At 48.8% G+C, this 25,112-nt stretch overlaps 1 protein-coding gene across 1 annotated transcript in view; it reads left to right on the plus strand.

Moving 5' to 3' along the window:
- The window catches only part of TEKT5 (tektin 5), a 38,490-nt gene extending 33,864 nt beyond the window's left edge, over positions 1-4,626 (plus strand). The window contains exons 6-7 of the mRNA XM_067705121.1: positions 148-302; positions 4,311-4,626. Coding sequence (XP_067561222.1) covers positions 148-302; positions 4,311-4,524 — 369 coding nt within the window. The 3' untranslated portion in view covers positions 4,525-4,626. The remainder of the gene's footprint in view (positions 1-147; positions 303-4,310) is intronic.
- The last annotated feature ends 20,486 nt before the right edge of the window (positions 4,627-25,112 follow it).

Here is a 25,112-nt window from a genome sequence, read left to right on the forward strand (position 1 = left end):
TCTAGGGCATCCAGTGATGATAGGAGGAGAATGCATGTTTCACCCACAGTGAGGTGACATCTGTTGAGAACACTCGGTTCTGGGGGTACTCATGGCTGGCTAAGTTCAAGATCAGGTTCCTTCTGATACCGCAAATGTTCTCTGCAGACGCTGCAGGAGATCTTCCAGACGGAGAACACCATCATGCTGCTGGAAAGGTCCATCATGGCCAAGGAGAGCCCGCTGAAGGTAGCGCAGACAAGGCTGGAGTGCCGGACCCGGCGGCCCTGTGTGGAGCTGTGCAGGGACATGCCCCAGTTCAAGTGAGTGGTGGAGGCCAGAGGGGAGGGGTGGGTCTCTGGAGCTGCCAGGAAGCCTGGGTCTGGAAAACGGACCCTCCACCAATCAGGACGTCCAGGCCCACAACTCCACAGGGCACTGGGTGGGGACCTGGGGCTCTGGGGTGCCCTTGATGGCCTCCCCACCGCGGAGACCGCCCCCCTGCACTGCAGCCCTCTCATCTAAGTGAGGATGGTTTTGTAGCTCTGTTCTGCTCTGGGAACCCTCCAGCTGTCCCCTAAAAGCCAACAAGAGGGAACCACCCAGCCCAGAGATGTGGCCCTTGCCCTTGCGGGCGTCACTCTCTCTCTCTCCAGGCTCCCATGAAAGAGGCGCCCAGCCCACACCTCAGTCATCCTCCACCGCCCTTTCTGTGAAGTTCTCAGCTGAGAGCCCTCGGAATAGCCTAACCCTGCCTGTGCCGCTTAGCTAAGGAGGGCTGCTTCTGTTGACAAAGGGCCTCCTCACAGGAGAGGGGCAAAACACTCATGCAGCCCCAGAGACAGGATCTGTGAGTCTGGAGGAGGGGTTTGGAATGGGATGATGACCAGGCAAGGAAGGAAGTGGTCATTGGCCACGGGGGATTCGTTTCCCATGAACATGCTGTGTGACTTGGGGCTGGTCACTTGGCTGCTCTGTTCCCTCCATGCTAGGGGCACTGTCTTCGTTCTCTATTGCTGCATAACAAATGCCCCCACAACTCAGTGGCTTGTCTTCCTTCCGAGCTGAGATGTGGAGAAGAGCGCTGGAGAAGTAAGGAAGAGGGAAAATATTTGGAGAGAAAACGCCAGGTGGTTCCATGTGCTGAGGTTTGCACGGCCTCGGTTACTGCCTGAGATAATCTTGTGGGACACAGAAAAGCTGGCTGTGTCGGGGGTGGGGTGCAAAGCGACGCCTGGCTTTGAGCTTGAAGGCCTGGCTACCTGCTCCTCAGCCCGCTGCTGGCCTGGAAAGTCTTCACCCCAGAAGCGGGTGCCGTGTGGCCAGGGTCCTGCCCCACCTGGGCTGGGTGGGGTCCAGGTCCTGGGTGAGGGGTTGGGGAAGCTCTCCTGACCCCTCCTCCACCTGCCCCTGCATCAGCTCAGGTTGGGCTCCAGCAGCCCTGGTGCAGAGGCTCTGATCACCCATTTGTCCACCCCAGGGAGGCTTACACACAACCGAGCTTTAAGGGGAGGGACCAGATGTTGTCCCGGGGGACTTACTGCTCTGGGACACACTCCCTGCCTCCCCGTCCACCAACTGTGTCACCAAGGGGTGTAGACAGAGAACATGGATGAGGCGTGTTTGGCTCAAGAGTCCTGGGCAGTGTATGTGTATGTGTGTGTGTGCGCATGTGTGTGTGTATGTGTGTGTGTGTGTGTGCACAACTATATGCACGTGTGTTGGGAACTGAGCGGACAACAGCACTCAAGCTGTCTGCCTTCTGCAGCAGCTTAATTGCCCCGTCCATGCATTACATTCTTTGTCCCTCCATCCCCTCCCTTACCACCTCTGGGTCTTTCTCCTCTACCTCCCACAGGTGGCCCCTTTTCTCCTGACCCTCTCTGAGCATGCAGGTCCCTTCCGTGTCCATCCCTCCATTCCTCAGACTGAAAGTCCCTTTAGATTTGCATTTCAATTAGTTAAAATGAAATAAAATTTAAAATTCAGGTCCTGATTCACACAAACTGCATATCAAGTGGTCAGGAGCCACGTGTGGCCGGGGGCACGGAACAGAATATTTCCATCGCTGGACAGCACTGCTCAAGAGAGCCCCCAGGAAAGAAGGATCTCCAGGCTGCTTCTGTCGCCTCTCTCTAGCTCAGGCTTGTCATGGGGGTGCTCATCCTTGGGATATCAACCCAAGTCCTCCCAGCAGCGTGTCCTCCAGTCCTGAGCACAGTTTCACTGTCCCTCCCCACCACCCCCAAGGTGGGTCCCAGGGCACAGCCCCAAAACCAACCCACCGTCACAGATCACCAGGTATATTCCTGTCTTAGGGCTGCTGTGACCAATTACCAGAAACTGGGTGGCTTACAACAATAGCAATTTATTTTTTCAAACTTGCGGAGGCCAAGCATCTGAAATCAAGGGATCAACAGGGCTGGTTCTCTCTGGGGCCTCTGAGAGAGCATCCTTTCCCGGCCCCTCGCCTGGCTTCTGGTGGTGGCTGGCGGTCCTTGGCTTGTAGCTGCATCACTGCATCTGCCTCCGTCTTCACATGACCTTCCTGCATGTGTGTCTCTGTGTCTCAAATCTCCCCCTCCTTTCTCTTACAAGACCAGTCGTTGGATTTAGGGCCCATCCTAAATCGAGGATGATTTCTTCTCAAGATCCTTAACTCAATTACATCTACAAAAACCCCTTCTTCCAAAGAGCGTCACATTCACAGGTACTGGGGTTCAGACTTGGACATATCTTTTGGGGGACTCTATTCAACCTACTCAATCTGGATATTGAAATAACCCTAATCTCTCTCCCGCCTCCACTCTTATCCCCGTCCAATCTAATCTTTACCCAGCAGCCTGGAGGTTATCCTAAATCTGAATCAGCACATCATTCCCCATTTCAGCGCCCACCGCCTCACCAGCGCCTTCCCATTGCCCTGAGAACAAAATCCAGACCAATCGATTTTGCATGTGCTCTTCTCTGTAGAACCACACGGTCCAATTCAGTAGCCACCAGCTGGGTGTGGCTCTTCCATTTACATTTAAATGATTTAAAATGAAAAACGATGAAAAATCCAGCTCCTCAGTTGATCTTGCTGCATTGCAATTACTCATGAGCTCCGCGTGGCTAGTGGCCGCCGGATCCAGCAGTGCGGATATAGAACATTACTAGCATCGCACAGAGTTCTCTAGATCAGCGGCTGTAGAGTGCTTCCCTCTTGATCTTTACACAGCCAGCTCATTCGCTCAAACGTTCCCTCCTCAGAAAGGCTTTTCCTGGTGCCTTGGGAAGGTCCCACAGGAGCAGAGCTTCAGGATAGGGGAGCCCCGCTTCAGCCTGATCCCACGGGGAACTCTGGAGCGTGAATTACACCACGGAGCTGGTTCCACCCTGAGGCAGGGGATGGCCTTTTGTACCCACTGCCGTTGGTGAGCCATTGGCTTCCCTGGAGACATGTGGACCTAGGAGCCATCAACAGCCAACACTCCCGGCAGCTGGGGCACAGGTGGGACCTGAGATGGATGCCAAGAGCAGACATCACACCTGACCATCTTAGTTACATGAGGCTGGCCCTGTTATCTGGGTTTTTTAAAAAACTGTGATAAAATACGTACAACATAAAGTAACATACCATTAGTGGCACCTAGTACATTTACAATGTGCAGCTAGCTCCAGAACGTTTTCATTCATTTGACCCAAAAGGAAGTCCTATCCTCATTAGCAGTCGCTCCCTATCCCTCTCCCTTCAGCCCCTGGCAACCCCTAATCTACTACCTCTTGTTATGGATTTGCCTATTCTGATCATTTCATATAAATGGGATCGGACAATATATAAGCTTTGGTGTCGGTATCTTTCACTCAGCATCATGTCTTCAAGGTCCATCCATGTTGTAGCTCGTACCGCTGCTCCATTTCTTTTCATTACATCTCAGCAATATCCTAGTGTGGGGATAGACCATATTTTGTGTATGCATTCATCTGTCGATGGACATTTGGGCTGTGTCTACCTGTTGACTCTTGTTATTAGTGCCCCACGAGTATTTGTGCAAGTATTTGAGTGTCTGTTTTTAGTTCTTGTGGGTACATACTCAGGAGTGGAATTGCTGTGTCCTTTGGTGAGTCTGTGTTTAACTGAGGAACTGCCAGATTGTTTTCCTGAACATCTCATCTACTTCTCCCTTTGCACTCATTGCCCTCAGCAGCTCTGCTGTGTGTTCACCTGTCTGCTTGCTCCCCCTCTGTCTTCTCTGCCAGCCGAGCCCCTCCCACCTGGCTCCTGACACAAGGGAGACCTGTGCCGCCCGGCTGGCTGAACCGTGCCTTCCCCTCTGCTCTCTCCCCAGGCTCATGAACGAGGTGTGCACCATCAACGACACCGTGCAGACCCTCAAGCTGAGGCTGCGGGAGACGCAGGACACGCAGCAGCTGCTGGTCATGACCAAGTGCCGACTGGAACACGAGCTGGCCATGAAGGCCAACACCCTGTGCATTGACAAGAAGTGCATGGGCATGAGGAAGACCTTCCCCAGCGCCCCCTGCCTGGGGATCTGCCCCTGAGCCGCCGCTGCTCCTGGCGCCCCTGGTGCCCCGCTCCATGCACGTTCCTTACACAGCATAGAATTTGCAAAGTCAGAAAAACAAAAGAGTCATTTTCTTCCTTTCCTCCTATCATGGGAAAAAAAAAAAAAAATATATATATATATATATATAAAGAGCTAAAATAAATGTGCCATGCCAGGAATCCTGGAGCTCGTTCCTTGCTGCAGAACCACCTTTCTGGCTGATCCCAGGAGGAGACAGACTGTGACCCCCTCTCGGTGACGGAGCATTGTAAGGTTGTCAGCCTTGCCAGGAATGGAAGAGACCACCTTTTCTAAACCTGTTTGTCCATTTAGGAGCACAGTATAGACCATGGTGTCCAAAGATTGGACATCAGAGCTGAGAGTCCAGAGACCAGCTGTCACTCAGGAGCCGAGTGGCCTTGAACAAGCTCCCAGACTGAGCCTGTTCTATAAAACGAGGTCAGTCTGAGGTGGAAGTAACTGTCAGCCATGTAGGGCAGTGCAAAAAAAAATAGGATTTGGAGTCAAAAGTCCTGGGTTTGGATCCTGGCCTTGCTAGACATTTTTAGAAATTGCAGTGGGAGAAGGGGGCAGCAAAATTCATTCCGTGTTGGGGCAGGAGGAAGCAGGTCAGGGTTGAGGGAAAGCTCTGTGAAGAAGGGACATTGCTTCAGAAAGTTAAACACGACCCAGCAATTCTACTCCTGGTTATACAACCAAGAGCATTGAAAACAGATAAATACTTGTCCACGAAAGTTCATAGCAACTCTAATCACAATAGTTACAAGGTAGAAACAACCCAAATGTCCATCAGTGGGTTCACAGATAAACAAAATGTGGTCTACCCACACAACAGAATATTATTCAGCCGTTAAAAATGAACAAAGCACTGATACCTGCTACAACCCGGATAAACCCTGAAGACATCATACTCAGTGAAAGAAACCAGACACATATTGTATGATTCCATTGATATGAAATGCCCAGAATACGCACCTCCATAGAAATAGCAGATGGGTGGTTGCCAGGGAGAGGGGATTGAAGTGACTGCTTAGCGGGTACAGAGTTTTATTTTGAGGTGGCGAGAACGTTTGGGACTAGGTAGAAGTGGCTGGACAACACTGTCAATGGGCTAAATGCCATAGAATGGTCCACTTTAGGTGGTTAACTTTATGTTACGTGAAATTCATCTCAAACAACAGAAAAAAGAACTTACTATTAGAGCTGAGTCCTGAATGATGAGAAGGTTGAGGGAGAAAAGGACAGTATTTCTGGTGAGAGGAATGGCATGGGTTGAGGCAGAAAGTTGCGCCCGGGATGGAGAGGCCCTTGGAAAGGCTGTGAATCATCTAGAAGGACTGGATGAGGCCAGGTCGTGAAGGACAAATAGCTTTGACTTTTTCCTGGTTCATTATTCACATCGGTGCTTCCCAACCCTTTAAAAGCATGTGCGGATCACCTGGCGATCCTGTTAAAATGCAGATTCTGAGTCAGTAGGTCTCGGGTGGAGCCTGAGATTCTGAACTTCTAACAAGCTCCCTGACGATGCTGATAGTCTAGGGACCAGACTCTGAGTAGCAAATAACACCTCCACGATTTTTGCCATGACCAAGTACAGGCATCTCTTGTTTTATCACACTTTGCTTTACTGTGGTTCGCCGATAATACGTTTTTTATAAATCGAGGGTTTGTGGCCACCCTGCATTGAGCAAGTCTCTTGGTGCCATTTTTCCAATAGCATTTGCTCACTTTGTGTCTCTGTGTCACACTGTAGTAATTCTCACAATACTTCAAACTTGTTCATCATTATTGTATTTGTTACGGTGACCTGTGATCAGTGATCTTTGACGTTACTACTACGACTTGCTGAAGGCGTAGATGATGGTTAGCATTTTTTAGCAATAAGGTGTTTTTAAAATAAGGTATATACTTTTTAAAAGACATAGCACTCACACACTTAATAAACTACAGTATAATGTGAACATAACTTTGATATGCACTGGGAAACCAGAAAAATTCATATGACTCGCTTTATTGCGATATTGGCTTCATTGCAATCGTCTGGAACTGAACGCGTGGTATCTCCGAGGTATGTCTGTACCATCTTTACTGTTATTCACTCAATCTTTTAGACTGTTGCACTTTAAAAAAGGACAAATTTATTTTAAAAGGCAGATTTATAGCATGACTGCAAACAGGAAACCTGCTTTGCCAGGAGTTGAAAAAACAAAATACTGCTAATGGTGTCTGTTTAGGTAATATTGTCTGCCCAAGGTAATATTGTCTGAAGTCTTCTTTGGTTCAAAAAGGAGATCAGAGAGTCTTAAAGAGGTGTTAAAGGCTACTTAGCATCCAATAGAAACTCCGTGCTTGAGGAAATTTCGCTTGAAAGAGGATAGAAGAGTCAGTTTTCCTACAAATGAGTGGCAATGCTATTGGGTGACTTGAATGCATTGCACCCAAGGAGTCATGGCGATGGGCAGTAGGGAGCCCATAGGATCTTTAAAGTGGGGATGTGAAAATTACCAGGTTAGTGTTTCAGAAATAATTCCTCATGAGGAGCAGAGGGATGATGGAGGGAGGTGGGGAGACAAGCTGTTAGAATTTCAGGCACAAGAGGCAGAAGTTCTGGATCAGGACAGGTGCGTGAGGGGCACTCATGTGGTTGAGGCCCAAATCCTTAGAGTATGGACTGAAGAGGGCAAGTGGGAGACTGGGATGGGGCAGAGATGGCTGGCTTGAGTAGCTGATGCTTGGGGATGCTGTGCCCTTGAGCAGTGGAGTGAGTGGGGTGATGGATAGAGGCAGAGAAAACGTAGACAACTTCCCTTTCATGCGTGGAGTTTGAATCATCGCCTAAGGGATGTCCTGGTGTAACTATCTGAAAGGAGAGTGGAAATGTAAACTTAGAGCTCAAGAGAGAGGCTAGTGAGGCTGTGCCTGGGGATGCAGGAGATATCCGAAGCCTCAGGGATAGATGGACTGGTGAAGGAGATGCTAAAGCATGAAAGAGGTTCACTGGAGGAATGTGATGCTGGAGTGAACAGAGGACCAAGGAGGGAACAGAGAGAGCACAGAGAGAGGCAAACAGCCCAGAAGAAGCAACGTCAAGGGGACTGCAGAAAGAGGTGCAAGAGTGAGGGTATTCAGATGAAGAATAAGGAAAGCCCTTTGGAAGCAGGCATCCTAAACACACCATGGACCTGGGTACCCATGGGTGTACACTTTTGGAAAGTAAATTGGCAATAAGTGTCAAGAACCTTAAAAATACCCACACCCTTCAACTTATAAATGTCTTCCTTAAGACTCTATCATTAGAAGACTATCCCAGATGCAGACTCAGATTAAGCACTAAAGAGTTAGTTATCATAGGAAACCTCTGAAAGTTATGTCCAACAGCAGAGAGAGCAGCTAAGTAAAATACAGCGCAACCAAGTCATGGAATATTAAGTAGCTACCAAAATGAAGCTCGCCGAATGCTTGAGTGCTGAAGGAATATGCTTGTAAGGCTAAAAGTGCAGAGTACATCAGGCATAAAAGAGAACAAAATAATACCATTTGCAGCAACATGGATGGAAGTAGAGATTATCATACTATGTGAAGTAAGTCAGAAAGAGAAAGACAAATACCATGTGATATCACTTATATGTGGAATCTAAAATATGGCACAAATGAACTTATCTACAAAACAGAAACAGACTCACAAAGAGAACAGACCTGTTGTTGTCAAGGGGGGGGGATGGAGGAGGGATGGAGTGGGAATTTGGAGTTAGCAGATGCAAACTAGTATATATAGAATGGATAAACAGCAAGGTCCTACTGTATATTCCATATCCTGTGATAAACCATAATGGAAAAGAATATTAAAAAGAATGTACGTACATGTATAACTGAATCACTTTGTTGTACAACAGAAATTAGCACCACATTGTAAATCAACTATACTTCAATTTTAAAAAAAAGTGCAGAGAACAAAATTGTGCACAGGAAAAAAGGTTGCATTGAAATACACTGGAATGTTAACAGAGTTGATGGTAAGTAACTGCTGGTTTCTTATTTGCTTATATTAAGAATTATCTACAGTGAACCTGTGTTCCTTTTTAATCAGGAGGAAATGCTTTTTTTTTTTTTGCATTACGTAGGCCTCTCACTGTTGTGGCCTCTCCCGCTGCGGAGCACAGGCTCCGGACACGCAGGCTCAGCGGCCATGGCTCACGGGCCCAGCTGCTCCGCGGCACGTGGGATCTTCCCGGACCGGGGCATGAACCCGTGTCCCCTGCATCGGCAGGCGGACCCTCAACCACTGCGCCACCAGGGAAGCCCAGGAAATGCTTTTTTAAATAGACTTTTTATTGTGCAATAGGTTTAGATTCACAGAAAAGTTGCAAAGACAACACGGAGAGTTCCCATGTACCCTTCACCCACCTCCCCCTAATGTTAACATCTTATATAACTGTTTGTTATGGTGCATTTGTCAAAACTAAGAAATTAACATTTGTGCATTACTATTAACTAAACTCCAGAATTTGTTTTTCCTGTTTACCTTTATCTGTTCTAAGGTCCAATCCAGGGTACCACGCTGCACTTAGTTATCACCCTCCTCTGTCTATGACCATTTCTCCATATTTCCTTGTTTTTCATGACCTTGACAGTTTTGAAGAGTCCCTGTATTTGTTGGTGTTTGTTAAATGTCCCTGAACTTGGGTTTGTCTGATGTTTTTCTCATGACTAGTCTGGGGTTACAGTTTTGGCAGGGAAGACCGGAGGTGCAGTACCCTTCTCGTCCCTTCCTATGAGGGCATTCATGATGTCTGCATGACATACCTGCTGATGTAAAACTGATCACATGGTTAAGGTGGCATCTGCCAGCCTTCTCCCTTGTACAGTTATTGCTCTCCCCTTTCCATACTTCATTCTTTAGAAGTGAGTCATTAGTCCAGCTCACACTCAAGGATGGGGGGATTAAGCTCCACCTCTTAGAAGGGGAGTATTTTGTAATTCTTCTCTAAGAAAAATACTACATTATTTCTTGTGTTGCTCAAATTGTTCCAGCTTTGGGCATTGGGAGCTCTTCTGGGTTGGTTCCTGTGTCTCTTTGACACCCCCCATCCTTTTGTTTTTTGAGTACTTCCTTACTTTCTGGCCCTATAAGATGCCAGATAAAATTCAAGCCTCATCTTGAATTTTTTTCTGCTCCAGCCTTAGAATCAGCCCTTTCTCCAAGGAGCCCTGTTTCCTTTTATTGGAGAATGGTATTTAGAAACCGAAGTCTGGGTGCTGGGGGTGCTCATCAATAAGATTTTTTTTCAGTTTTTCTTATTGTGGTAAAAGCCACGTAATGTAAAATGTATCATCTTAACCATTGTTAGGTGTACAGTTCATTGGTAATAAATACATTCATAATATTGTGCAGCCATCGCCACCACCCATCACCATAATTCTTTTCATCTTATAAAACTAAAAGTCTGTAGCCATTAAACAATAACTCCCCATATTTCCCCATGCCAACTCCATTCTACTTTCTGTCTCTATGATTTTTGAGTCTTCTAAGTATCTCATATAAGGGGAATCACACAGTAGTTGCCTCTTCTCTTTGTGACTGGCTTATTTCACTTAGTATAATGTCCTCAAGGCTCATCCATGTTGTAGTATATTGCAAAACCCTTTCCCTTTTTTTTTTTTTTTTGCGGTACGCGGACCTCTCACTGTTGTGGCCTCTCCCGTTGCGGAGCACAGGCTCCCGACGCGCAGGCTCAGTGGCCATGGCTCACGGGCCCAGCCGCTCCGCGGCATGTGGGATCCTCCCGGACCGGGGCACGAACCCGTGTCCCCTGCATCGGCAGGCTGACTCTCAACCTCTGCGCCACCAGGGAAGCCCCCTCTTTCCCTTTTTAAAGCTGAATAATATTCCATTGTACTGCATTTTGCTTATCCATTCATCTATTAATGGGTGCTCAGTTTGCTTCCACATTTTAGTTATTATGAATAATCCTACAATGAACACAGGCATACAAATATCTCTTTGAGACCCTACTTTCAAATATTTTGAGCATATACCCAGAAGAGGAATTACTAGATAATATGATAATTCTGTTTGTAAATTTTTGAGGAACCACCATACTATTCCCACCAAAAAGCGGTCCTATTTCTTTATATGCTTGTCAAAACTTATTTTCTGTTTTTTCTTTTTTATAGTAGCCATCCTAATGGGTGTGAGATGATGTCTGTGAGATGGTAGTTTTGATTTGCATTTCCCTAATGATATTGGATGTGCTCATTGCTAAGAAAAAATTTTAAGAAGAAAAACAGATTATTGGGTTTAGTCCCCAGGAGGCTTTGGATGAACTGTAAGAATAGGTTTTGGCAGAGTGATGGGGGAAGAAAGCAAAGTGGAGGGAATGGGGATGCCCTGAGATTTTAGTCAGCTCTGTACCCTCAGTCCCTGTACACAATGGATGTCCCATAAACACTTTATTGGGCACATAGTAAATAGGCAAACAAATATATACAAATGCATGTATATCCATCTTGGACAGGAGGGATGATTTCTGAGTTTTAGGAGGAGAAGGGTGCAGTTGCATTATGATGTGGGGAAGGTAAGCCTCCTATCTGCTGTTTACAACTGAGGGACCAGTGTGTGATTCCCACTGTGGCTCTCAGAAGCTGGCACGCTGACCACAGCCTTACAGGATGTCTCCCCTGCTGCAGCCCAGGCAGGAAATCCTAGAGACAACCCCAAGTGCTGGTTCCCTGCCAGGCCTGAGAACAAATTGGGAGAAGTTGGAGGATCTCCCAGTTGACTTGCTTTCCCTGTGGGCTCACGAGGGATGCTGTCCAGCTGGCTCCAGGGAACACACCACTCCCTAAGCAGGGTGTGCGTGTGTGTGTGTGTGTGTGTGTGTGTGCGCGCGCGTGTGCAAGCATGTGCTCACACTCGTATCCTTTCCTGCCTCCATGGCCTCACCCAGCATTTTAGCATTTCTCAGAAGACCAGACCTGTGCTAGAAATCCAGCAGGCTTTGGAGACAAAGTGAGAAACCACAAGAAAGGAGATAGAGTTGAAAATGTAAGGCTGATGGGCATGGACCTGAGTCTTGATTAGTAGGAAGCCTTCAAAAATGTATTGAATTGAATTAATTGCTGACAACTAAATAATACATTCTGCGCACACATACAAACACACACACACACACACACATTTGGCTTCTCTTAAAGATGGGATTATCTGGCTACCCTGCGTGCACACTCCCCCTATAGCTGTTATACTGAGCTTGCAGCATTCATTTTGCCACAGTCCCCACCACTCCCTATTGTCTCACATTAGTCCTGCTTCATTCACAAATAATGCCTGCTGACCCTTTAGGCAGCTGATTTTGTCACTCTGCCTTGTTGAGGCTCCTGAAAGTCCCTCTAGAAGATCTAGCCTAGAAAATTGAGGCCCAGGGGTTGCAGAGGAGAAGGGGTGACATTTCAAGTGGGGTCACATGACTACAGAGCAGGCAGATTTGGGGTGGGGACCAGTTTGCTTGACTCCTCTCTGGTTGACTTCCTATGACCACAGGCTTCTCCTTGTGTGAATTGTTCAGAATTTATTATCGTGCCTGACACCAAAAGTGACTCTCTGACCTTGCTGTCAGTCTACTCCCCAGTAGGGGTGCACTAAAACAAGGGGCAAAAACAAAAAATTTAAAAATAAAAGAAGGGGCATAGGGTCTGAGACATAAAGGCTGGAGCCATTGGGGGCCAGGACACTTATTAATTTGAATGCTTTTGTATTCTCTTTCCCAATTCCATTTCACTAATTCAGCAAAACTGAGTCCAGGAAAAGTATAGTAAAACCTCAACAGCAATGCTCTAGGACTGCGAAAGCATTGGGGATTTTTTACTTTCTGGTTAAAAAGGGTGATCTGGAGGTCCTTTTTTTTTTTTTTTATGGTTTTAAACTTTAGAATCACAGGATGTTTCTTGAGTGAATGGATGAAGGAATAGATGGAGCTCATGAAGGCCTCACGAGGTGAAACTTTCAACCACCCATTTTTTCAGAAGAGAAGGCCCAGAGAGGCACAGTGACTTGCTCACAGTCACACAGCAAGTTAGAGGTGGAGCGGGTACCCTGTTCTCTTCAGAACTTCCAGACCTGTTGCAGGAAACCCTCAGCCCACTTTTTCCCCCTGGTTAAGGAGAGCTGAGGGGTCAGACTGAGCCCATCTTTGCTCTCGATGACTTTGAAGGGCCGAGAGTTGTACCATCTGGTCTGGGAATGAAGGTGGCTATGGATTAGGACACACGGGAGGGTTGCCCTTTGAAGCTGCCTTACTCGATATAAGCTTTCATTCACTCATTCATTCATGTCTTCATTTGAAATATTCACCGAGCACCTGGCACGTGCCAACATGTGTGCTGGGCACTGTGGCCCCAGCAGGGATTCCGCCTGACCGAGTCCTGCCTTCACAGAACTCACAGCCACAGCTGTCTGTCAAACAACCCAGGGACAACAGTTCTGTTTCACTGAGGAGTCAAATGAGATTTTTAAAAATGGGCTTCAAATGTACACTCATCTCTTGAAAAGGTGAATTTGCGAGGTCTTCTTTTACTCAACAGCTGGATCAGAAGGGGCACCGGGGTCTGAATTCCCTGAAGCTGAGCTCCGCCTGCTCCACGGGGGCCCCTCCACCCTCCTCTCTGCCTGAGCAGCAACCCCAGGCCCTGCTGCAGCCCGGGCTTCTGCCCCAGGTCTGTTCGCTGAACCACATCGTGTCCCCTCACCGCTGAAATCCACTAGCGGCTTCCCACGCAATCTTTCCCAGCCTCATTGACATGTAAACGACATATTTAAGAAGTACAGTATGATCAGTTTAACATTTGTGTCCACCCAAGAAACCGCAACCACTAATCAAGATAGTGAATGAATCCATCACCCCCAAAATTTCCTTGCCCCCTTGGTCATCCCTCCCTCAACCAGGCACACACTGATTAGTTCGTGGTTTCTAGAATTTCATATAAATGGAATCATACACCGTGCGCTCCTTTTTTGTCTTGCTTCTTACACTCAGCATATTTGTTCTGAGACTCGTCCATGTTGTCGCATGCATCAATAGTTGGTTCCTTTTTATTGTTGAGTAGTCCACTGTCTTTCCCATTGTGAGCTGAATAAAACTCAGGCCTCTGACTGGTGTTCCACAAGCCTGCACCGTCTGCCCTCTGCTCCCCTCCACAGCCTCAGCTCCTCCTCATTTCTCCACTCACTATGTGCTGACCATCCTCTATGTTTCTCCATCCCTTAACACACCCAGCTCTGCCTGCCGCAGGGCCTTTGCACTCACTGTCCCCACTTCCTGGAATACTCTGTGTGTGTGTGGCTCCAGATTGTCGTTCAGGTCTGAACCCAAATACCACCTCCTCCGTGAAGCCTGCCGTGACTACTCTACCTCACCTCCCATCTCTGTGACTGTCCCGTTACCTTGTTTTACATACTTCACAGAACTTATCACCACCTGAAATCCACAAGAGCAGGATGAATGAATGAATGAAACTATAAACAACCCATTTCTGTCATGATGCTTAGGTGTAGGTTAAAAACTCCAGACAAAGACAAAATTATCCATCAACTACAGAGTTTGAAGAAACCTGAGAACATCTACTTAGATGTCCAGGCTTGAGTCAGGTAGTGCATTTAATTCCCACTTCAGGAAGCAATAACTAAAGAGCAGAACCCTCCTCAGACTCAAACCCAGCTCTAGGGCTTTATTCACTCCCATTGCTAGCCATCTTATACTCAAAAGGCCTGGCTTCATTCCATTGAGATGATCCCAGAAATGTGACCCTTGTGCCCCCAGGATCCGTTTCCTTGGACCCTCACCCCCGCAACTCTCCCTCAGTTGTAGACTTGATGATGCCCACCTCGTGGCCCACACAGGTGTCAATCAATGTGAAAAGACTCACTTCCCACTCTGGGGGCCGAAGCCAACCACTTGGGGAACAGGGACCCCAGATATCTAGAGTCTGTTCAGACAATTTCCCAGCTCTGACGGCAGCAGGCCCTGGGGTTGCTGTCTCCTCCCTCTTACGCACCTTTTCTGTGGCAGTCTCACCTACATCCCTCCTTTAATTCCATTCACCCCCTACTGACCCCCAGATTCCTGTCTCCCAACCCCAGACTCCTGTGTCCCTGCCTGACAACATCTCCAGGTTCATTTGTCCAGAAATAGTGCCACCACCGGTCCTTCTCTAAGTAAACCACCCCCACTCACTGCCCCCAACCTGGGGGTCATCTTTGGCTCCTCCTCTCTCACACCCTACATTTAATCTATCAGCAAGTCCCCCGCCTCAGGGTAGTCTAAAGGAACAGAGGACTCCACAGCCTTACTCACCAAGCAGCTGACCTGGGGGGACAGCATTTCTCTGTTCTCTGCTAACAAAAAGCAATAATAATAATAATAATAACAGGAGATAACTTCTTGAAGGCTTGTGAGGTGCCAAGTGCTTTACTCTCTTTCTCAGGTGATCCCACACTCCTCCTCTGAAGTAGCTGCTGTGCCTATCCCCATTTTACAGATGAGGAAACTGAGGCACGGGGAGGCTTAGGAGGTTGTCTGAGGTTACAGAGATGGTGGAACCAGGATTCACACCCAGGCAGTAGGCTCAGAGTTCATACTTCCAACCACATTGTTACGGAGGGCCCACAGTGGCACAGCTAGGATGAGCTGGCATCGACCCCCAGGTGGCTCCCCCCATCCCCCGCTCTCCCCCAGCCAGTGTCAGGCCACAAGGCGCTGGGAGGGAGGCGGCTGCATTTTTTGCCTTGCCCAGAAATGTCAGTGCGTCACCATCACACAAAGTCCTGGCTGTTTGCTCCTGTGGTTCCCCGGGCGCTCTTGACAAGTGTCCCCTCACACAGGCGGAGGGGGGCGGGGCAGGAATGGGAGGCAGGTTCAAGGCATACAATTCAAATTCCTAAGGAACTATGAAGAGTCCTTCTATTCCTCCCCTGAAAACACAAAAAACATTCTTGGTCTCTATATTGGGCTGGGGGCTGGGCTTTGAGCCTTTTGCTGCACCTTCTTGGGTCCCTTGTGACTGCAGACAGGCTCCATGGAGGAATTCTCTGTGTCCCAGAGACAGCTGGTCCTTCCCTCCTCCCCGCCCAACTATGCTGCTTGGGATTCCTGGCGCTCCTCCGCGGGCAGGCCCGGGTGTGGGCACCCATGGGGAGTAGAGCCCAGGATAGCCTGGGTTGGGCGTGTCTGAGAGGCTGCTGGCATGGCCCCTCCCCTGCCACATGCTTAGTGGGTTTGAGCCTGGCTGTGTGTGTGTGTGTGTGTGTGTGTGTGTGTGTGTGTGTGTGTCTTGGGAGGGGGTCTCTGCAGCGCCCACAGCTCAGCCCCAGGCTGTTGGTGGTCTCAGAAGATGAGGGAGACCCATCAGCGGAGGATGTGAGTCAGAGAACTGGCCTTTCCAAAGGGTGTCTGGCCTCCGGTCCTGATAAGGGGCCATCCTGATAGGGAACCGCAAGCAGGCCAGTGAGCTCTCATGCCCTAGCAGGATGGGGCTACAAGGAGGTGTACCCGCTCAGGTTCACCTTACTCTTTAAGGGTCCGGGGGGAGGAGGGAAGGTGAGTGAGTGAGTACTTAATGGGTATATGTCCTCCTTTTTGAAACTAGAAAAGTGATGGCTACACAACATTGTAAATGTACTAAACACCACTGAATTGTACACCTTTATATGGTTAATTTTATGTTAGGTGAATTTCATCTCAATTTAAAAAAGGAAAAGAAAAGAAAAGAACAAGCAAATCAGCTACAACTGGCACGGCCCAACCCATTCCCTCCTTCTTCCAACCTTATTCTCGTACCTAAGTAAATATCTGTGTGGACTCTGGAACAGTTCCTTTATATACAAGAAAACATATTAATTGAAAAATTGGAAAATATCTTGAAATCTTACAGAATAACTCAATACACAGGCATGTAAGGGGGCCCTCCCACTCAGGTGCCTGCAAGTACAAGGCCCACACTCCCAGGGGCCCAAGGGCTTCCTCATGTTTGCTCCTCGCTTGCCTTACCTGTCCTGGTCCCACCCCTAGTCACTTCCTGAGGTGCTCTGGGCTTCTGTCTCCTGTCACCACTTTTCCCTTTGGGTACAGGTGAGGAGGACAACTTTAACCTTCTTTGTGGGTCAGCCTGGGGGTTAAAATCACCCATTGTAAGGGGTCTGAAGCCCCTCTGCAGGGGTTTAAATCCAGGCATTGCAACTCACTCTCTAGGTGACTGTGGACAACTCACTTAACTGTTCTGAGCCTCAGTTTCCTCATCTGTAAAATGGGAACAACAATAATAGTTTCTACTTATGGGGGGCTTAGTGAGTTATCTGGGGTAACGTCTATGAAATGCAGGCCACAGAGACTGGAGCACAGCAGGGACACCTAGCTGGTGGGGATTGTTAAGCGGGTCCTGCTTGCCCAGTATCTGTTAGGGACCTCAGCCAGGCAGAGAGCTGCAGGCCAGGGAGACCCTTCAGAGGCCTGGCTAGCCTAGGACTCGCTGATCCACACGCCGACTTAGTAAATCGTGAAGTGAGCTTGGTGACTGGGGTCCCCACGCTGCCCCAGAACAAAGGAGGGGGAGAGAGTTTGCGGCACCCAGGAGAGACATGAAGGAGACGCATCACCCTTGGAATGGAATGACGCAGAAAAGGCTGGCTCAGCCTCACCCCGCCTCTCCATCCTTGTTTCTCATAAACCCCAGTGGGCTCAATTTTCCCCAGAAGTCTTCCCAGGGGCATTTTCATCAGTTTGAAGGATGTGAGTCTTTTCTCCCCTCCACCCTCTCTGGATTCCAGGAACTGGTCCAGGAGCTTTAAATCCAGTCAAAGAGGAGATAAAGACACTGGGTGGGTGGGGGACAGTGTCCCCCAGCTTATGGGGGCAATGGGCTTGGCCACTGTGGAGGTGGGGAGATGGCATCGAGAATTATGCCAGCTGCCTTGCCCCACCCCTCATGGCTGCATACAAATAAGGCCCAGTTTGTAGCCCCACCCCATGAGCCGCGCCCCGACCCCCAAGCCCCTGAGCTGATGTCAGGGCACCAGGCCAACTCCGTGCCAAGCGTGATTGGCAGCTCAACCCCTGTGGGCACTGCCTACCTTCTCCCACTGCCTTTTACCCACAACCTCTGTGGACTGAAGAGAGGCTGAGAACCCTCCTCTCCTCCTCTGCCAGCCAGACTTCAGGGCGTGTGGGTGGTGGGAGAACGGCTCACTCAGGTGCTGGCGAGGGGAGGAGAGTCCCCTGAGGGCCTGAATGTCTGCTCTTCTGCACTCTCTTGCTCCCATCCGTTAGCACCTTGGCAGGTGACCCCAGAGGGCAGAGGAGGTGGGTGGAATGGTGGGCAGGGGGGAAGAATTGGTCCTGGTACCGCATTCTGAGGGGCAAGGAAGCCAGAGGTGGATCTTGGCAGTGGGACTGGCAAACAGCTTCCCTCCCTCCGGAGCTGCCCCTGGCTGCTGGGCCCTAGGGGATGCAGAGGTGGGCACAGCTCGTGAGAGCAGAAACCAAGTCCAGAGCCTCCTGTCTGCCGAGGTGGGCCTCCAGGCTACCTGTGTCCCTCTCCTCCCTCTGCCAGGGCCCCAGGAAGGAGGCAGCTGGGTGAGAAACCTCATTCTGCCAGGAGCTGGATGGACCTGTAAGGCTCAGTGTGTGTATCTGAAGAATGAAAAATCTTTTCAAAGCAGCAGTCATGACAGCCCCTCTTGCACAAAACCCTTCCAGGACTCCCCAGGGCCCTGGCTCCTAGGGCAGCCTCCACCCCGATTTAAACTCTGACCCACCTCTCCAGCTCCCTTCTCTCCTGCGCTCCAACCACACTGGACTTTCACTTCCCGCTGCAGGACCGCTGCACGTGCTGTTCTTGTCCCAGGAACATGAGTCCCTTCTGCTCCCAGTTAAGAGCCTTGTGCTTTAGTTCACAGCTCTCCGTCAGTTCCCTAGGAAGGCCTTACCTGATCTCTCAGAAGGATCCTATCAGCTTCCTTTCCTTCCCGGCTCTGGGTGTAAATCCTATTCCTTAGGGCAATGTTTCCAAACTCCCTTGATAATAAGAACCATGTGAAGTTCTTTTTAAAAATGCAGGTTCCTGGGCGCTTCCCAGCCTTAGAGTCAGAAACGCCAGGAGAGGGGGCCGGGCGCTGTTTAATGAGCCCCTCAGGTGTTCTTCCCTCACCAGGGGTGGGTGGGTGGCTGATAGATGTGCACCCACCCCTGCTCGGCTCCGAGTGCCTGCAAGTGGGCACCGTCCTCTTTACTCTTGCAACCCTACCCCCAGCTCGGCATCTGGCGCACAATAGGCCTCAAGAAATATTTTTTAAATGAATGGATGACTATAGAATGAATAGAATTAGTTTCAGTGACTAACTTTAATTCAATTCCAAGTGTATGTATTTCCCTGCCTACACAAGACGAGCACACTAGGAGAATCCCAAGATGGATTGACATGTCCCTCAACTGAGTGAACAGGATAAGAATAAACCCAAGCTGGGGACCCTGCCTGTGCTGTGAGCCCCAAGCAGAGGACAGAAGTGTCCTGGAGACCATCCTAAGGCAGCTAAACCCACCCCCTTCTCTGGGAAGGCAACGTCCCCCCAGTACAGGTGGAGGCAGAGACACTGTGTACACCTGTGGGGAACTGAGGCCCCAGAGAGAGGACAGGGTGACAACAAGAACAGCAGCAATAATAATAATAATAAGTAAGACACGCATGTTTGGCATCCCTGTAACGCTAGCCCTGCTCTGAGATTACACAAGTTAGCTCATGCAATCTGGTAGCTGTTTGGGCAGAGATAGTACCTTAATTTCCCGCCCTGCACCCTCTTCCTCTCCCTTTCCTCCCCCTCAACTCCCACCAAGTGTTAAGCTCTGAATTGGAAGAGATCCATCGTCCCTCCTTCCACCCTGCTGGGTCCTGGGTTTCAAACAGCCCCCCTCCCCCACCGCCATCTTTCCATGCAAGCATGACTGCCTCTTACACCATGCTCTTGCTTTTGGGTTCTGAAAACATCGCCACCGCCCTAGAGTCGGGGTGTGGGTCGTGGTGGGGAGAGATGCAAGAGTGGACAGTGTAGGGGTTAGGGGAGGAGGGATTGGGTGCCGCAGGGGGAGCCAGCCTCACCCCAGCTCTTCCCATCCCGAAGCCGGGCACCCACGAGGCAGCGGCTTTCAGTTCAAGATTTTGAGTTTGGCAGGACTCCTGCGAGGTTCATGTCTGAGGGGGCAGGAAATGGAAAGAGAGGGTGGGAGGAGCCAGAGGCTTTCCCCAGGCCCTGCCCAAGCTGGGATGGACAAGATCTTTGAGATAAAGAACCAGCTGGCCTGCACCCAGGTCTGCGGGGGGTCCCTCCCCCTTGATGAAGGAGAGGATGGATGGGTATGTAAAATAGGGGTGGGAGGTGGCGAGTACCCTCCAGTCCCTGGGCCCTGAGGGGTTACTATCAGGCCCCACCCCCAGAAGACAGAAAGACGTGTTTCAGAGCCGGGTGGGCTGCGCTGACACTGAAGTCTTGTTTGCCTGCTGCCCACACTGGCTGGGAATCGCCTGCATGACTGGGCACCCCGGGGCTGCCACTTACGCGCTGCCTGTGCCAGTGGCTCCTCCTCCCCTGCCCTGCCTGAACCCCTGCATCTCTGGGGGCAGCTTCAAGTGCCCCAGAGGGCAAGGGCCTCTGGGTGGTGACCCTGGGGGCAGGATAGGCAAGGACCAGAGTGAGCTGGAGCCCATGGACTTTACCAGGCCTGGTAAACAGAGCCCCTGAAGGCAAAAATCTCCGCGGTCTCCACCAGCCTCACCCCCCGGAGAGGGCAGGGGGCTGTGCACGTCCAGCTGGGCGACTGGGGAGTGGGGAGTGCGTGGACAGGCCAGGACTTGTTCCTTCCCAGGGCTCCCTGGAGCAGACGTCCCCCTGAAACCAGGAACACTCAGCCCACCCCTGAGCAAGGCTTCCCAGAATCAGTATTAGCTCCGCAATCCCCCTTCCCAAACCTGGGCCCCAGTTCTGCTCCAGTGGGTCTAGGAAGGAGGCCCCTTAAGAATCCTGGGTTTAGGATTTCAAAAGAAAGCAGGCAGCAAAGTGTTTCTTTGGCAAGGAGCACATCTGGGCCAGGGTTCCATCCGTCTGGAGGAGTGAGGTATGCTCACAGCCAGGAGGTCACTGTGTTTCTGACCTGTCAGGTGGAGCAGACCGGGGCAGGGGAGGGGGAGGGGGAGGGGCGGCATGGTTGGCCTCCTGGATTCTGACCTAGCCCTCTCGGTCTGTGGATCTTCTGCAGCGCCAGCTTCGTGGGCATGAGGCCTGTGCGGTCACACAGACGTGCCCTGCCTTTGATTTAGTGCTCTGCCAGGACCTATTTGGAGTTCCTAAATATTTTGAATAGGGGGTCCTGCACTTTCATTTTGCACTGGACCTTAAAAATTATGTAGGCGATCTTGGCTTAAAACTCAAGGAAAAAGCGGTGGTTCTGGAGTTTCTATTTAGGGGAAGCTTGGAAGTGAAAAGCTGGTTGGTAGTGAGAGCTGAGCAACTTGTCCTGAAGCTACAATTGATAATAATAACAACAACAAAAACAGCATGCTCTTACAGTGCTTACCGTGTGCCAGTCACTATTCTAAATGCTTTATATGAATTAGCTCATTGAATTCTCACAACACCTCTACACAATCATAACTAATACTGTACCCATTTTACAGAAGAAAAAACTGAGTCTCAGCAAGGTTAAAGCAGCAGCCCAATCAATCCTGGGCAGTTTGGCTCCACAGCCTTTCACTTTCTGCTAGAGCTCCCACTCGTTCATATTTAAAGTGGGTTTCTCGTAGACATGTGGTTGAGTCTTGTTTTTTCAATTTACTCTGACAGTCTCTGTTTTTTCATTGGTGTATTTATACCTTTCACATTTAATATAATGGTACAGTTGCATTGATATCTACCATGTTTATAACTGTATTCAGCATACTGGTTCCTTTTTAAAAAAATTCTTCCCTTCTCTTTATGCCTTCTGCTTTTAAATGTTTTATATGATTCTATTTCTTCTCCTCTATTAGTCGATCAATTATATTTTTTAAAAATTTAGTGGTGCCCTTGAGGCTTTACAGTATCCATCACAACTAATCTAAGTCCACTTTCAAATAGCACTACACTACTTCAGAGAGTTTTCCCAATTTCTCCCTCCTCTCCTTTACAATGTGGCTGCCACCCATTTCCCCGATCCACGTGGTACAATCACCGAACACGTTGCTTCTGTTATCGGGCACTTATTGCAGTTGTTTGTTTCTTGAATCCTCATAATGACTTTGTAAGGTGTGGTGAGGAGTGTCCTCAGCTACATTATACAGAGGTGTTGACAAAGGCACAAATGTTTACAGTTGCCCAGGTCACAGCCAGCGAGCGGCAGAGCTGAGCTTTGAACACAGCCATGCTCGCCGTATGTGGCAAGCAGCCTGCTTTCCTTTAGTTATTCTATTCCATGTCAAACAATGGAGCCAAGTTTTCTAAAGAGACATTTATTCTTGTTTGCTATGGAGTTTTCATTTACTATTGTTCTGGTCAGTGTATTGTTATTATGGGTGGTTTTGGAAGGGCTGATGGAGATGCAGAGCCACCAAAAGAGAACCGGGGTTCAGGCTTTATCCGTTGACTCCACCACAAATCTCACCCCGCTCCCCGCAGGCTTAGAGCAAGAGGGAGGGGCTTGCAGTGCCGCCTTGTGGCGTGAGGTGCGAGGGCTGGGGCACCTTATGTAGAAACATGGGCATCAGCTCCCCAAGGTCAATATTCTGGTTTGTGTTGCAAAACCTCTTCACAGAAGAGCCTAGTCTCTGGATTCTCAGGCTGTTCCCTGGTGGCCTTCAGAGGGAGGCCAGAAGAGGCATTTTGGGGACCCTCCCTGCAGGAGCTCCATTGTCCGAGCCAGCCCAGATAGCCCCATTCTCAGGGGCGGGCAGGAAGGAGCATTTTCTGTTTGTAAACAGCAGCTACGCCCTGCGGGCATCCTTCCTTCCTCCTCCAACCCCGCCCCCGAGCTCTCCCTCCTTTGGCAGGGAGGTGAAATCTGGCCAAGGGTCCTGGGGTAGCAGGGCAGGACAGTCCTCCCCAGCCTTGCTGGGCTGATTTTCCAGGCCACCGGGAATCCCCCTACAAGGGCACCTGGAGTCAGATCTGACTTCCTGGGGCAGACACAACCCTAGCTGGTCTTTTGAGGGGGAAGCAGGCTAGAACAGAGGGGATTGAGGACCCCTCTTCCCAAATGCCTACAGAGCTGGAGCGGTGGGTCACCCAGGGACAGGCTAGGAGGGTATACACTATGGTAGGCAACTGTTTGTCTGACTAGCATTCCAATTTCCCTTTGAGGAAACACCCTCCCCACTTTCTCAAGTGACCGTACCCCTCTCTTCCAGAAGGAGACAAGTGGGTCAGCCCTGGCCAGTCAGCATACTCCCTGCTGCCATGTTGGTTCAAGCTGTCCACTGAGAGTCAGCCCTGGGGTTTTCCTGGGACAGGTGGAGAAGTGGAGACCCCTATATACTGAGCTTCTTTTTTTTTTTTTTTTTGAATTTTTGAATTTTATTTTATTTATTTTTTTACACATCAGATTCTTATTAGTCATCAATTTTATACACATCAGTGTATACATGTCAATCCCAATCGCCCAATACTGAGCTTCTTGAGCTGGGCAGATGTAAGTTTGGACCTGCTGGTGGCTGAGTTGCCAGCCAACAGAGGGAAAACAGAGCCTAAAGATGATTTTTTAAATGGCGTTTCAAAGTGGTGCGGAAAGAATGAATTGTTCACTAAATGGGACAATTGGCTATACATTTCGGGGAACATTAAATCAGATCCTTTCCGCATATCACAGACAGAAACAGATGCCAGTTGGATGAACTAAGAAGGTATTAAAAAGTGAACGTAGTGGAAGAAAATGCAAGATAATGCTTTTTCAGACATTTGGGAGTGGGCAAAACCTTCCTTAGCGTGACACAAAATCCAGAAACCCCAAAAGGAAACCGTTTGTGGATTGGCTGCCTGAAAACAGAGCCTGTGTAGTCAAAGATACAACAGGAAAAGTTGAAAGACTGACAATGACGGAGAGAAGATATTTGCAACATTGCAACAAATATATATAAATACCTCTAAGTGCAAAGAGGTCTGACAGTGGGACAAAAGGAAAAACCACTCAAACCCAAACCGGGCAGAGGACACAAGCAAGCAAATCACAGAAGAACAGTCAGCCAGACAGTGTTCACTCCTAGAAGCACTGATCAAAAGGAGCATCTCCCGGAAGGGGTTAGAAGTGACGTCATGCGCGAACGGTTGAAGGCAGGGAGAGTATTCAGCCCAGAAGGAAATAGGTGAGAGCAGCACAGTCCAATAAAATATAATGCCAGCTGTATATGAAATTTAAAATTTTCGATAGCCACTTCTAAAAAAGCAAAAAGAAACAGGTGAAATTATTTTAATAATGTATTTTACTTAACCAAAATAGTGTCATTTCAACATGTAATCAAGATAAAAATTATTTATTGATTTTTGGTACTCAGTCTTAGAAATCTGGTATGTATCTTACACTTATAGGCATACCTCATTTTATTGTGCTTTGCAGTTATTGTGTGTGTGTTTGTGTGTGTGTGTGTGTTTAACAGATTGAAGGTTTGGGGCCACCCTGCGGTAAGCAAATTTGGTGCCACTTTTCCAACAGCATTTGCTCACTTTTTGTCTCTCTGTCACATTTTGGTTAATTCTTAACAATGCTTCAAACTCTTTCATTACAATTTTATTTGTTGCGGTGATCTGTGACGGATGATCTTTGATGTCACTCCCACAATTCACTGAAGGCTCAGAGGATGGTTAACATTTTTTTTAGCAATAAAGTGTGTTTTAAACTACGGTATTAAATTGCTTTTTTAGGCATATGCCACTGCACATTTCATAGAGTACAGTGTCGTGTAAATATAATTTTTACATGCACTAGGAAACCAAAAATTTGTGTGAATCGCTTTATTGTGATGGTCTGGAACTGAACCTGCCACATCTCTGAGGGATGCTTGTGCAGTGCACCTCTGCTCCAGCCAGCCACATTTCAAGTGCTCAATAGTTACAAATGGTTGGCAGCTACCATATTGAACAGCACAGCGTTAGAGGCTGAGAGAATGGGCCGCAGGCTTCGGGCCACGTCCTGGTTTTCTCATTTGCTAGCTGTGTGAACTTTTTGATCTCCCCTGTCTTCATTTGAAGAATGGCACTACGGGTTGTGTGGGTTTTAAAAGGAATCCACATAAGGCATTCGGCTCACTGGCTGGCACAGAGTTAAGAGCATAACAAAGTTGTTTATTTGTAGTTACTAATTATTATTTTTTCTTTTTTTTAACATCTTTATTGGAGTATAATTGCTTTATAACAGTGAATCAGCTATACATTTACATATATCCCCATTATCTTCCTCCCTCTTGCGGCTCCCTTGTAGTTACTAATTATTAACCAATAGCTGATAAGTCTGTAAGCACGGTGGACATAACAAAAGCCAATGTGTAAAAATGGCAGGGTGG

This window comes from Pseudorca crassidens, chromosome 15 (assembly GCF_039906515.1).
Source record: "Pseudorca crassidens isolate mPseCra1 chromosome 15, mPseCra1.hap1, whole genome shotgun sequence".
NCBI lineage: Eukaryota > Metazoa > Chordata > Mammalia > Artiodactyla > Delphinidae > Pseudorca > Pseudorca crassidens.